Below are 12,301 nucleotides of genomic sequence, written 5' to 3'. Positions count from 1 at the left end.
ATGTACATAAATGAACCTAGAAGGCAAGTAAGATGTAAACTACACTGAAGAAAAATATAAACGCAACATGTAAAGTGTTGGTCCCATTTCATATGCCCAAAAAGCTTATTTCTTTAAAATGTTGTGCACAAATTTCTTTACATCCCTGTTAGTGAGCATTTCTGCTTTGCCAAGATAATCCATCCACCTGACAGGTGTGCCATATCATGAAGCTGATTAAACAGCATGATCATTACACAGGTGCACCTTGTGCTGGGGGACAATAAAAGGCCACTAAAATGTGCCATTTTGTCACACAACACAATGCCACAGATGTCTCAAGTTGAGGGAGTGTGTACTTGGCATGCTGTCAGCAAGAATGTCCACCAGAGCTGTTGCCAGAGACTTTAATGTTCATTTCTCTACAAAAAACCTTCAACATCGTTTTAGAGAATTTGGCAGTATGTCCAATTGGCCTCACAACCGCAGACCACGTGTATGGCGTCATGTAGGTGAGCAGTTTGCTGATGTCAACGTTATGAACAGAGTGCCCCATGGTGGTGGTGAGGTTATGGTATGGGCAGGCATAAGGTACGGACAACGAACACAATTGCATTTTATCAATGGCAATTTGAATACACAGAAATACCGTGATGAGATCCTGAGGCACATTGTGAGACCCATTTATTTTAAGGTATCTGTGACCAACAGATGCATATCTGTATTTCCAGTCATGTCACTCAGTAAAATCTTTGAAATTGTTGCGTTTATATGTTTCTTCAGTATAGTTTGAACATTTGCTTTGCTATTGTCCAGAAAAACATGAAAATACAAATATTTTTTCAATAAATAACTTCAGAACATTTTCTTTTAAGACAATAATATATTGATAAATTCAATGAAATGTACATTGTGCAAACACGTTTGAGCTGGAAGTGATTAAGTTAATACATAGATTGCACTCAGAGGTTTACTGCCACAATACACAAAGGGACATGCCTCATCTCGTTCTCTGCCTGGAGTCCTTTAAAGAGCACTTCACTGGTGGTCCAGCACACTAACAACAAATCCCTCCCAAAGTACCAACCCTGAAACCATCAGAGAAGTCATTTGCTGAACATTTTAAACTACAACAGTTAGCATTTCACAATTGGCCAACAACCTTGATGGTTCAGTACAACATTCGTTGAATATTGCTAATATTGCCACAGCAGCAATGGTAAATACCAGGGTCAAACTATTGAATATTGGAGTTGAGGTGAAGACAATTGGAAACAATGTGCTTTAACAGTATCATTTACAGGATCACATCACATCTTTTTTTCATTCACAATAAAATGACTGCCTTAAACACCCCAAAGTTATATGTACTACTTCTAATATAATAACTGTATCATTTACATCTACACTCCATAGCCTAGATTTCTGTTAAATAATGTGAGTCTACTGACTTCTTTATTTTGTGCTGGGAGTAACCTTGTCCGACCCCAGGCTCAATTGCTAGAGAGCTGGCTGGGTGGACGAGATTAGGTTGGGAGGACTAAACGGGAGGGTCTTTGCAAGTGAAAAGTCAAAGAAGAAGAGGAACATGTGCCCTAATTGGTTGTTTTGTCCTGTGTGTTTGAGCTGAACTTGTGTATGCAATTTGCTGTTGCTACCTCCTAGGACTAAACCTGATAAAGGCTACAGAGGGCAGCTATAAACAGATTTAAGAGCATCTATCCTATTACTAAGACAGTAGAAATACATTAGAAGTGATGGATCAGTTCAGTGTTTATACCGAAGGAACCAGCTTGTGCTGAGCGATTACTTTTTGAGGTCGGTTTGGTTTGATTATTTAAAAAATTATCGTTTTTTTTACATTAAATGCACTGCGCATTATGTGGTTTGAATACTGTAACACAGAGTAAAACAATTAAAAGTCCCATGACAGTAGTGACTGCCCATTACTGCTTATCACTTATTAAGCATCATTTATTCACAACTTTAATTCAATATTTCATTTGTTTTAAGCTTACTTGATGACTTTATTTCATTCCAAGTCATCTCATCTTTTTTTATTTATTTATTTCACCTTTATTTAACCAGGTAGGCAAGTTGAGAACAAGTTCTCATTTACAATTGCGACCTGGCCAAGATAAAGCAAAGCAGTTCGACAACATACAAAAACACAGAGTTACACATGGAGTAAAACAACATACAATCAATGATGCAGTAGAAAAAAAAATAAGACTATATACAATGTGAGATAAGGGAGGTAAAGGCAAAAAATGCCATGGTGGCAAAGTACAGAGCTGCTTACAGAGCTGCTGCCCATGCTGTCTGACAAAATCACTATTTGAGTAGTTCTTCAAAGTAAACAAGGCATGCTTTTATGACTGCTGAATACCAACTATCAATCTTGGATAATTTATTTTCAGGTAGATGCCTCACTATGCCACTGTTTTCTATCCCTCCTGATCACGTTCTTCTGTCTCAGACCAGACAAGTAGGCACGCAATGGATTATGGTCATTGTAGTTGACTACCGTGTTTTCTGCGCTAAACTATGTAGAATATTAGCCTGTTGGAAACTACAACTCCATTGGACAGTTCGGGCTTGATCTGATTTATCGCTAGAAAAACTGTGCATAGCGCTCAGACAAAAAAAACAACTACATGGAATTCAAATAATTCAACAGACATTGGTCAATTAGTTGTTTAAAAAACAAAAAATAACCAACATTTCGGTTAATCGCTCAGCACCGGTCACAAATTACACATTGTAATGACATCAAATCTCAAACTACTGTTCCTTCATTCACTTACAACTTAAGATAAAAATCCCCACTAAAAGGCAGCAGTAGTTTAAAAGGCGAACAAAATGATAAGGACAAGGAAGCCATTAAGGAATATAAGCAGGCAGAGCTTGTTGGCCCAGTTCCATTTCAGTCCCTGGGCCAATATTGGGCTCTATTGCTATCACCTATGCAGTGGTGAGGTCAGGGGAGCTCTAGAGGCCAAATTGGAATCAGGGCCACAACAACAATTTCCAATCCCAAATCAATCTGTGTCCCTTACCCCCTATGATTGTATATACAATGTGGTGAAAATTCAAGTGAGAAATTTGTAGCTATTTCCATATTGGTAAAACCTATCCCCTAACCCCCTCACCTGGGCATAGAGGGTTTGGGCTAGGGGTTGATTTGGGATTGGATGCTAATGTCCTCTACCAGTGTCTGGAGTCAACCAGCTCCGGTCTCAAGCTCACTCTCTTGAGGGTTTCGTAGCCCACGACCATAACGATGGCGGTGGGAATGGAGGATATGATGCGTGCAGACAGCCCTTTGGTCATCCCCCAGAATCCCTCCTCTGCCAGCAGGTGCCTGAACGTCTCGATGACGGAGGTCCTGCCTTCAACCTGCCACCCACACAAGGCTGTTGTTACAAAGGTATTTATTCATGTACATTTTTTTGTGTAAAATTCGATTTGCAATGCCAGGATTTAGACCCGGGGTAGGAAACTCTGGTCGTGGAGTGCAACAGCCACTGTAGGATTTAGACCCGGGGTAGGAAACTCTGGTCGTGGAGTGCAACAGCCACTGTAGGATTTAGACCCGGGGTAGGAAACTCTGGTTGTGGAGTGCAACAGCCACTGCAGGATTTTGTTGAGTCAAAAAAAAATACAAATAAATATGTGCCTGTGGCACTCCAGGACCAGGGTTGCCTATCCCTGACTATCCAAACAGACCCTTTACCCCATTACATTCCACTAGTGCATTTAGCTGAAGTTGCACTCTACCTGCACTCTAGCTCTGACCACATCCATGGGGTTGGTGACAGTGGATGCAGTCGCAGCAGCTAGTGGTCCGGCCATGGCTTGGAGTAGTAGATGAGGGCAGTCACTGGGCGCCATTTTGGATAGCTGTTCTGTGAAACGTTGTGGAAGATTTGTGCTTTGAAATGCTACTTATAGACAATGTATGTTGACTATAAAGATATAAGACATTATTAATCTCCGACCCTTCTTGAAGAAAATAGTAATAATAACATTAAGGGCCAGTTTCCTGGATTAAGCCTACTCCAGGACTCAAAGCTCAATGAAGCGCTTTGTCCAGAACCAGGCTTAACCTGTGTCCGGGAACTCGATCCTTGGATAAATATTCTTGTAAACAAACACTCCTTTTTACCTGCGTAAAAGTGATAAAAAGGCCACCAGACCGCGCTATTTGGGATGTATGTTAGAAGGGAGGCCACATATCCCCTGTAGAAGCCTTGGAAACCGTCGGCCGCAAAGATCTGAGCAATCATGTTCCTGGTTTGGCCAAATGCCATTTTGGTCTTCCCGTCGGCCTCCGTTTTGAGCTTGACCCGGAAGCGAGTCAGGTGCTTCCCTTGGCCCTGCATCATCAGCTGCTGGGAAATCACGTCTATGGGGACAGTGATGGTTTGTGCAACAAGGGACGCCGCGCCACCCGCCACCAGAGACTTGATGGTATTGTCCTTGGAATAGTTGGAGACGTATTTCCTCACCAGCTCGTAGGTGGTGATGTAAGCCTGGCCCGATATGAGAGTGAAGGTGTTGACCATGAAGCCGCGGTAGAGGCCCCGCACGCCCTCGGCCCGCAGGATCTTGAAGAAGGCATCAAAGGTCCCGTTGTAGAGCGACTTGCCCTTCTGCACTTGCAGCCTGGTGCGGATGAGGGTGGCCGGGTAGACGGTGGCCCGGATGGTCATGGTCATGAATACCCCGAAGGAGTAGAACTTCCTCTTGTCCAGGTCCTCCCATTCAATGATCTGGATGTTCCTGTTCTGTTGCATCCTGCCTTTCTGGAGAGCCCCCTCATCAGACTAGCCGCTACCTGGGGAAATACAGACCACACAACACTGTCAACGGTTTCCTCCACCAGGTAGCACAACATTGGAAGTCTTGAATGCATCATCTTTGAATGAATTAAAGATGGCAGTAGGTCTGAAGGTTGTACCAGTATCATGACAATGATTCACAAACTACTACATCAGAAAACAAGGCCTGTGTTGTGTGGTGTGTCACTCATTATCTCGCAAGTCTCCTTGGGAAATGAGCGATGTCTAAACTGACTGGGTTTGTGTTAGGAAGAATCAAAGGTCATACACACACTGTACTGCTTCGTAGCAGTCATGACCATGTTATCAAAAACCTGATAAGGTAAAAACAGATCGCGCATTGATGGGGAGCTTCAATGTGCTCTCTAGCTGAAGTAGTTATGCGCTAACATTACAAACTACTGCTAGTTGCAGGTCACAGGACACAATGTTCCCTAAACCAAAGAGCCTATTGTCAATCGCGCAATCCGGAAATAACACTGAAATAGTAGCTAACTAACAATGCATAGGCTGAATACTTGTGCATGTGTAAACAGTAGGTCAGACTGTATGTAACCACAAATTGGCTAGCTAGCTGGCTAATAATAATGCATCCAGTCACTAGCTAGCCAGCTATGCGTTGGTTGATTTCCTTGCTAGCAAGCAGGCTAACTAACAGTTAACAATTTGAAACAAGCAAACGTTAACTTACCTCGTTGGGCAAATGTATATCAAAATATTATGTACATTGTCAGAATAGCAATGTCATATCAGCAGGTGAGGAAAGCGATACCGAATTTAGAGATATCTGTCCGGGTTATGATTTGATGTTATGTTGGAGAACTAAACCAGAGAGGAAGAGGCAACGCGAGAGGGTTAACTGGGAAAAACATTTGTGGTTTCCAGCAGGTGGCGTTTTTTCGTAGTTTTTTTTGCTCAGCAAGCGAGGGGGTTTTGTAATAATTGAACGTTTCTCCTCCACTGTACTGCGCTACCAAAGAGAGACACCACCTTGGCGATAGATGGCGCTATACAGTATTTTCTTAGACCGGTTCTTTGCCAATGAGATAGCTTTTTCTAAACTCTATGCCCCGTGTCCCGACCTCCGTTCAGCCAACAAGAATAAGCAAAACCTAGAAAGAATAAGGCCGTAACCTCGGCGATTTTCCTTCAAAATGAAAGTCCCAAAATAAAAAATAATACAAATGGTTGAAATCCGTAACATTATATGAGGAAATGTTAGCAGACTTAGAATTTTGTTTAACAATATGAAAAATGTAATAAAGTTAATCGCCTTCATAGCACACATAAATGTTTAGAATTTACATTATTGTTAACAGCATTAAAAAAGTATTTAATGTGCTTTGTGTCGCAGTAAAAGGGGGTCCATTCTACTCTGGTACACTTTTAGTTTCAAAATCCGCAGTTTGTGCCGCGTTCAAAACAACTGGGAACTCGGAACTCGGAAATCATTTAAATTCAAGGGGCTTCATTGGCATATGTTAACATTTCCAACGCAAGTGAAGTAGATAATATACAAAAGTGAAATCTCCGATTTCAGTGGGTTCAAAATAAATGGGACTTGATTTGACCTCGTATTTTTCAGAGTTCCCAGTTGTTTTGAACGCGGCATTACACGAGAGGAGCGTCGCTGCTAATCAGCCCTTAAAGTGGCCAATCAGTTTGAATCCAATCGTTTTTTCATACTGGGAATACATATTGCACCGAAAACAATTATCTGTACGTTGTGTTGCAGTAAAAAGGAGGTCTATTCTACTCACTTTTAGTTTCCAAATCAACACAGTTTACCTTTAAGATGAGGGAAAACGTATTATTTTTATGAGCATGGCCTTATTTCTATTACAGCATAATGGATGACTGTCATTCATATTCCATTCACCCAGCTCAATGTAACATCGATAGGTTTAGGTTACTACATTATACTCAAATTTTCCCTATACCCATCATGAGGTTGCTTCAACCTAGCCTACGAATTAAAGTGTAGGCGAACTGTCGAGAGAAATTAGAGTAATCAAGGTGACAGACAGTACCCACATTCATTAACGCCCTGCACACTCTTGCCTCTGTAACGGTGTAATTAAATTGTTAATTTCCTGCATAAAATGGGTATTATGCCACCTCCTGGTAGATTAGTGTGTTTACATTGTATAATACACTGAGTGATAAAGGTATGGGATTCTGGGTAATCCACAGCAGATTTATGGAGAATTGCTGTGGGTGAGTTGGAAATTGAATGGTCCCGGGATATAAATGTATAAAGTTGACGTTACATCATAAAACCCACATGGAAAACTGAGATTCGGCAAATAACACATAAAGAGTGGCTTATTTGACGCCAAACCAACAACAGTAGTTACTAATAACATCAATTGCTAATGTACGATTGCTAACTACTCAGAACATTTTATGCACTGCAGTGCTAGCTTGCTGTATGTTCTGCTTTCAGCACTAGATTCATTCTCTGATCCTGACAACATGTCAGTTCATGCTGCAAGAGATCTGATAGGTTGGAGGACATCGTTCAGAAGTTGTCATAATTACTGTGTAAGTCTATGGAAGGGGGTGAGAACCATGAGCCTCCAAGGTTTTGTATTGAAGTCAATGTACCCAGAGGAGGACAGAAGCTAGCTGTCCTCTGGCTACACCATGGTGCTACCCTGCAGAGTGCTGCTGAGGCTACTGTAGACCTTCATTGCGAAACAGTGTGTTTTCATAGATTATTTGGTGACGTGAATATATTTAGTATAGTTCTTTCTAAAAAGGGTACCTTTTTTAATATTTCACACTTTTTATTTTGTTGAAATTCATTGAGGAGGATGGTCCTTCCCTTCCTCCTCTGAATAGCCTCCACTGGTTTTCACCCAGAGGAAACTAGAAGTGTTCTTGAGTAGAATGGACCCCCCCCCCCCCCATTCTACTTTGACACAACCTACAGATAATTCTTTATTGTGCAATATGTATGTACAATATAAAAAATATTGTTTTTAAGTTGATGGGCCACTCTATAGGGCCCGCAAAATGAGCAGTGGCGCTCCTCTGGGTGTAAACTCTGTGGATTTGGAAACTAAGCGTGCTCCTGAGTAGAATGGACCCCCTATTACTGCGACACAAAGTACAAATAATTTTGTGCGGTGCAATAAATGATAGGAGTACGCACAAAAAAACATTGTTGACTATTTAGGCTTGAAAAAATAAATGACATATCTTATAGAAATACTTGACATTTTTCTTTGTATGATAACTAGTATAAAATATATTGATAATTGTGCACATTTTCACCATAATTATTCATTTACAAAGTATATAGGACAGAACCTTTATTCTGAAGGACGCCAAAAATACGGGACCCGGAAGTTCTTAGTTATTCTTGCTTGCTTCACAGCGGTGTGTCAGCAACAAACTACAACATCAGGCTAGCTAAGGTAAAAGCTGTTTTATATTCCTGTCTGTTTAGCCACATGTTTACTATAAAAATCTCATACATAGCGAAAACGTGACTTCTTGTTAAAACGGCGCCAAAAGTCAGCTAGCCTCTCCAGTCATTGTGAAGATAGCTAGCTAAGGGTTAGCATGCTAGCTAGCAATCATATTTCTGTTTAACAAATTTGCCTTGTATGAATGAACTAACGTTAACGTTACTTCGCTAACGTTTGCTGACTACTCTAACTACTACTGTAGCTATATGTTAACTTTCTAATTGGCTAACTAACTATACTTTAATCAAATATAGTTCGTTAACTTACCAGCCCCTGTCTAATGAACAGTAGTCATGATTTGCCATGCCCTCAGTTGACAGCAGCACTTATTGTTTTGAGCTTTGCATTTTGGAACTTCATTAATATTATTGGAATTATTTGTTTCGCAGGTTTTATTTTACAGGCAGGTTGAATCATGGTAAGTAGCTAGCTACGTTAACGTCGCTATCTGTAATGTACAAGTAACTTCAAAAATAAAGGAAACGCCAACATAGTGTCTTAAAGTGGCAATATGTAACTTTTTGGGCGACCCAACCAAATTCACAGAAATGTGAGTTATAGATTTATCATTCTACTTCAAAGCAAATCTAAGAAGCAGTAGAGCTGTTCTATGTGCGCTATTTCAATGCTTTTTTTTCGTTAAGTTTTGTTTTTGCATCTTTTACTTTCTGTTTTGTACCAGTTTCAAAGAGCTGAAAATACAATATTTTTGGTTATGGAAAATATATTTCACAGTGGTTTAGATGGTACAATGATTCTCTACACCAGGGATATTCAACTCTTACCCTACGAGGTCTGGAGCCTGCTGGTTTTCTGTTCTACCTGATAATTAACTGCACCCATCTGGTGTCCCAGGTCTAAATCAGTCCCTGACCAGAGAGCAACAATGGAAAAAATAGTGGAACTGGCGTCGAGGTCCAGAGTTGAGTTTGAGGGCTCTACACTATACTAACTTATTTTGTCAAACTAAAATTAGGCAAACGATTGGAATTTTAGCAACCAGGAAATGGCAGAGCAGTTTCTTCATAGTGCAGCTTTAATAGGGCGCTGGACCACCACCAGCTGCCAGAACAGCAGCAATGCGCCATGGCATAGATTCTACAAGTGTCTGGAGCTCTATTGGAGGGATGTGACACCATACTTCTATGAGAACTTCCATCATTTGGTGTTTTGTTTAATGGTGGTCTCAGGCACTTCTCCAGATTCTCCCATAAATCTTCAATTGGGTTCAGATCTGGTGACTGAGACACACACACACACCTTTTAAACCCCCTATGTTCCTTTGAGACCTCTCTTTCAGTCACTGAGATCTCTTCTAGCCATGGTAGCCAATAAAACTGGGTACTTTTTATTTTATTTGCTTAATTAACTCGGGAACCACATCTGTGTTGAAGCACCTGCTTTCAATATACCTTGTATCTCTCATTTACTCAAGTGTTTCCTTTATTTTGGCACTTACCTGTACATGATTAATATGATGCAATTGACTACCTTGCAACTTTTACTTGGGTGCTGTCTTGGGAAATTGATAACACTTATTTGTTTTTGTAGTCTCGTAGATATGATTCCCGGACTACCATTTTCTCACCTGAAGGCAAGTGTTATCTTTCTAATAAAGATTTACTGTCCATAATCAATGTTACCATCACATTCAAGACTATACTGTCAAGTGTTCTCCTCTAACCAACCATGTCAGACATAACAATTCATTGTTGCTGTTTACAGGACGCTTATATCAGGTGGAGTATGCCATGGAGGCTATTGGCCACGCCGGCTCATGTCTTGGTATTTTAGCCAATGACGGAGTGCTGTTGGCTGCAGAGAGGCGGAACATCCACAAGCTGCTTGATGAGGTTTTCTTCTCAGAGAAGATCTACAAGCTCAATGAGTGAGTATGACCATAGTCTCTTGCCAGGCTTATATGTAGCACTGCTATAAGCATGCCAACAAGACAGATCAGGATCTTCTCATAAAGCATCTCAAGACTAGGAGTGTTGATCTAGGATCAGGTCTGCATTATTATTATTATTATTATTATTATTATGGTCAGAAAGGCTAAACTGATCCTAGATCAGCACTCCTACTCTGAAGCTGGGGTGATGTCAGACATGCTGCTACATTATACCCATGGGCTGCTCTGTGATTTGGTGTCGTAACCTTTATCCTTTCAGAGACATGGCTTGCAGTGTTGCCGGAATCACCTCCGATGCTAACGTTCTAACCAATGAGCTGAGGCTAATAGCACAGAGGTACGTTGGGTAGTAAAGTCCACGGTCTCTACCTGTGACCCATTTGTTCATTCATTTGTATACAAGCCATGTACAGTGTTAGTGCAAGACCAACAAGGCACCTCTAGTGATCTAGCACCGTGTCTATCTGACAGATAATGTGTATGTGTTATTTAATTCACACAGATATCTACTGCAGTACCAGGAGCCAATCCCCTGTGAGCAGTTGGTGACAGCGTTGTGTGACATCAAACAGGCCTACACACAGTTTGGAGGTTAGCTATAAGACAAATGCCACAAACACCTCAGTTGGGTTCTCTAGTAAACACCACCTTGGTTACACTGTTGCTGAAACCATACTGGACCACAGGGCTGTGTGGAAAAGAACATACCAGAGTCATTAGAGTACAGTTAGGGTAAGCACAGGTTTGATTGTATTTGATGTGTTGTGTGTCTTCAGGGAAGAGGCCGTTTGGAGTGTCTCTGCTGTACATGGGCTGGGACAAACACTACGGCTTCCAGCTGTACCAGAGTGACCCCAGTGGGAACTATGGAGGCTGGAAGGCTACTTGCATCGGCAACAACAGTGCGGTAAGCCTGTTTGCTGTCATCAACATTGGCACAATGCACATGTTTTGGCAGCAGCATTGCCACAAAGTAAAGATGTGAAACTTCACAGACGGTGCTACAGTGTTGACTGGGAATTAACATATAGCTGATACTTTTATGGCATAATATTTCAATAATTCAGCCCCTTCACTGGATGTCTGACTTATGGTTGCCTAAGTGGCATACTCCCTCCCAATGAAAATAGACACAATTATCTCATCGAGTGATACTGAGGTTTTAGCCTGTGGAATAGACACCGGCTGGAGAACAATTTTTAAGCAATCAGGATTAGACCCACCCGTTTGCATAAATCATCATGTTGTCTTCTCTGCCCCCAGGCTGCAGTGTCCATGTTGAAGCAGGATTTCAAAGAGGGTGAGATGTCGCTGTCCTCTGCCCTGGCGTTGGCCGTCAAAGTCCTGAACAAGACCATGGACGTCAGCAAGCTCTCGGCGGAGAAAGGTAAAATCTACAACTGACATCACCGTTCTAAACAACAACTGAGCCCATCCTGCCTTGGAGAACACTGAGTAAACACAGACTGGAGATGTTGTATAGAGTGGGACAGTGTTATCCTAATTCACAGCTGTTCTATGGGGAGTAGGCAGTGATGATGTCTAAAACAGACATCATCAGCTGTTGTACATCATGCACACATACTGTATATAATAAATATGTTGTGTGTCTAGAGATATGCATATTAAGCGATACGTCTGTAATACAGCATGAGATATGAACATAGACTGTATGACTCATGGATATCTTGACCTCCCCAGTGGAAATAGCCACCCTGACGCGAGAAGACGGAAAGACCAAGATCAAGGTGCTGAAACAGAAAGAGGTGGAGGAGCTGATCAAACGACACGAGGCTGAAGAGGCCAAGGCCGAGAAGGACAAGAAAGACAAAGAACAGAAGGAGAAGGACAAATAAACACATTTTGAATTCATACTTTCCTAAAAGTCCCGTAATGTGTTACGCGCTTGTTTGTCTTTTTCTTTATTAAAACATTGAAACCAAATGTGCTGATAGAATCTCTAGTTTCATTATGGTGTGATAACTATTGTGTATCCAGGCAGACTTCTCAGAAATACTTTGAAGACTGCAGTAACCCCCCCCCCCCAAAAGCCAAGGCAAGGGAAAGATTAATGCCACAGGGTATGTCCT

At 41.4% G+C, this 12,301-nt stretch overlaps 2 protein-coding genes across 2 annotated transcripts; one reads left to right on the top strand and one right to left on the bottom strand.

Moving 5' to 3' along the window:
- Window positions 1–2,570: 2,570 nt before the first annotated feature.
- On the bottom strand, window positions 2,571–5,696 carry LOC115166829 (solute carrier family 25 member 44). The gene is made up of 4 exons (XM_029720695.1): window positions 5,515–5,696; window positions 4,148–4,819; window positions 3,760–3,887; window positions 2,571–3,378 (listed from the first exon to the last, which is right to left on the bottom strand). Exons 2-4 carry the CDS (start codon window positions 4,776–4,778, stop codon window positions 3,187–3,189), a joined length of 951 nt encoding a protein of 316 aa, XP_029576555.1. The 5' UTR covers window positions 4,779–4,819; window positions 5,515–5,696; the 3' UTR covers window positions 2,571–3,186.
- Window positions 5,697–8,165: 2,469 nt separating this feature from the next.
- On the top strand, window positions 8,166–12,155 carry LOC115166827 (proteasome subunit alpha type-4). The gene is made up of 9 exons (XM_029720694.1): window positions 8,166–8,245; window positions 8,689–8,717; window positions 9,851–9,893; window positions 10,025–10,187; window positions 10,471–10,548; window positions 10,714–10,802; window positions 10,988–11,118; window positions 11,475–11,598; window positions 11,913–12,155. The coding sequence occupies exons 2-9, from the start codon at window positions 8,715–8,717 to the stop codon at window positions 12,065–12,067; spliced, it is 786 nt and encodes a 261-aa protein (XP_029576554.1). The 5' UTR covers window positions 8,166–8,245; window positions 8,689–8,714; the 3' UTR covers window positions 12,068–12,155.
- The last annotated feature ends 146 nt before the right edge of the window (window positions 12,156–12,301 follow it).

This window comes from Salmo trutta, chromosome 29, assembly GCF_901001165.1.
Source record: "Salmo trutta chromosome 29, fSalTru1.1, whole genome shotgun sequence".
Classification (NCBI taxonomy): domain Eukaryota; kingdom Metazoa; phylum Chordata; class Actinopteri; order Salmoniformes; family Salmonidae; genus Salmo; species Salmo trutta.
Note: the sequence above shows the minus strand (reverse complement) of the source record. Positions and strands in the feature narration are given on the sequence as shown.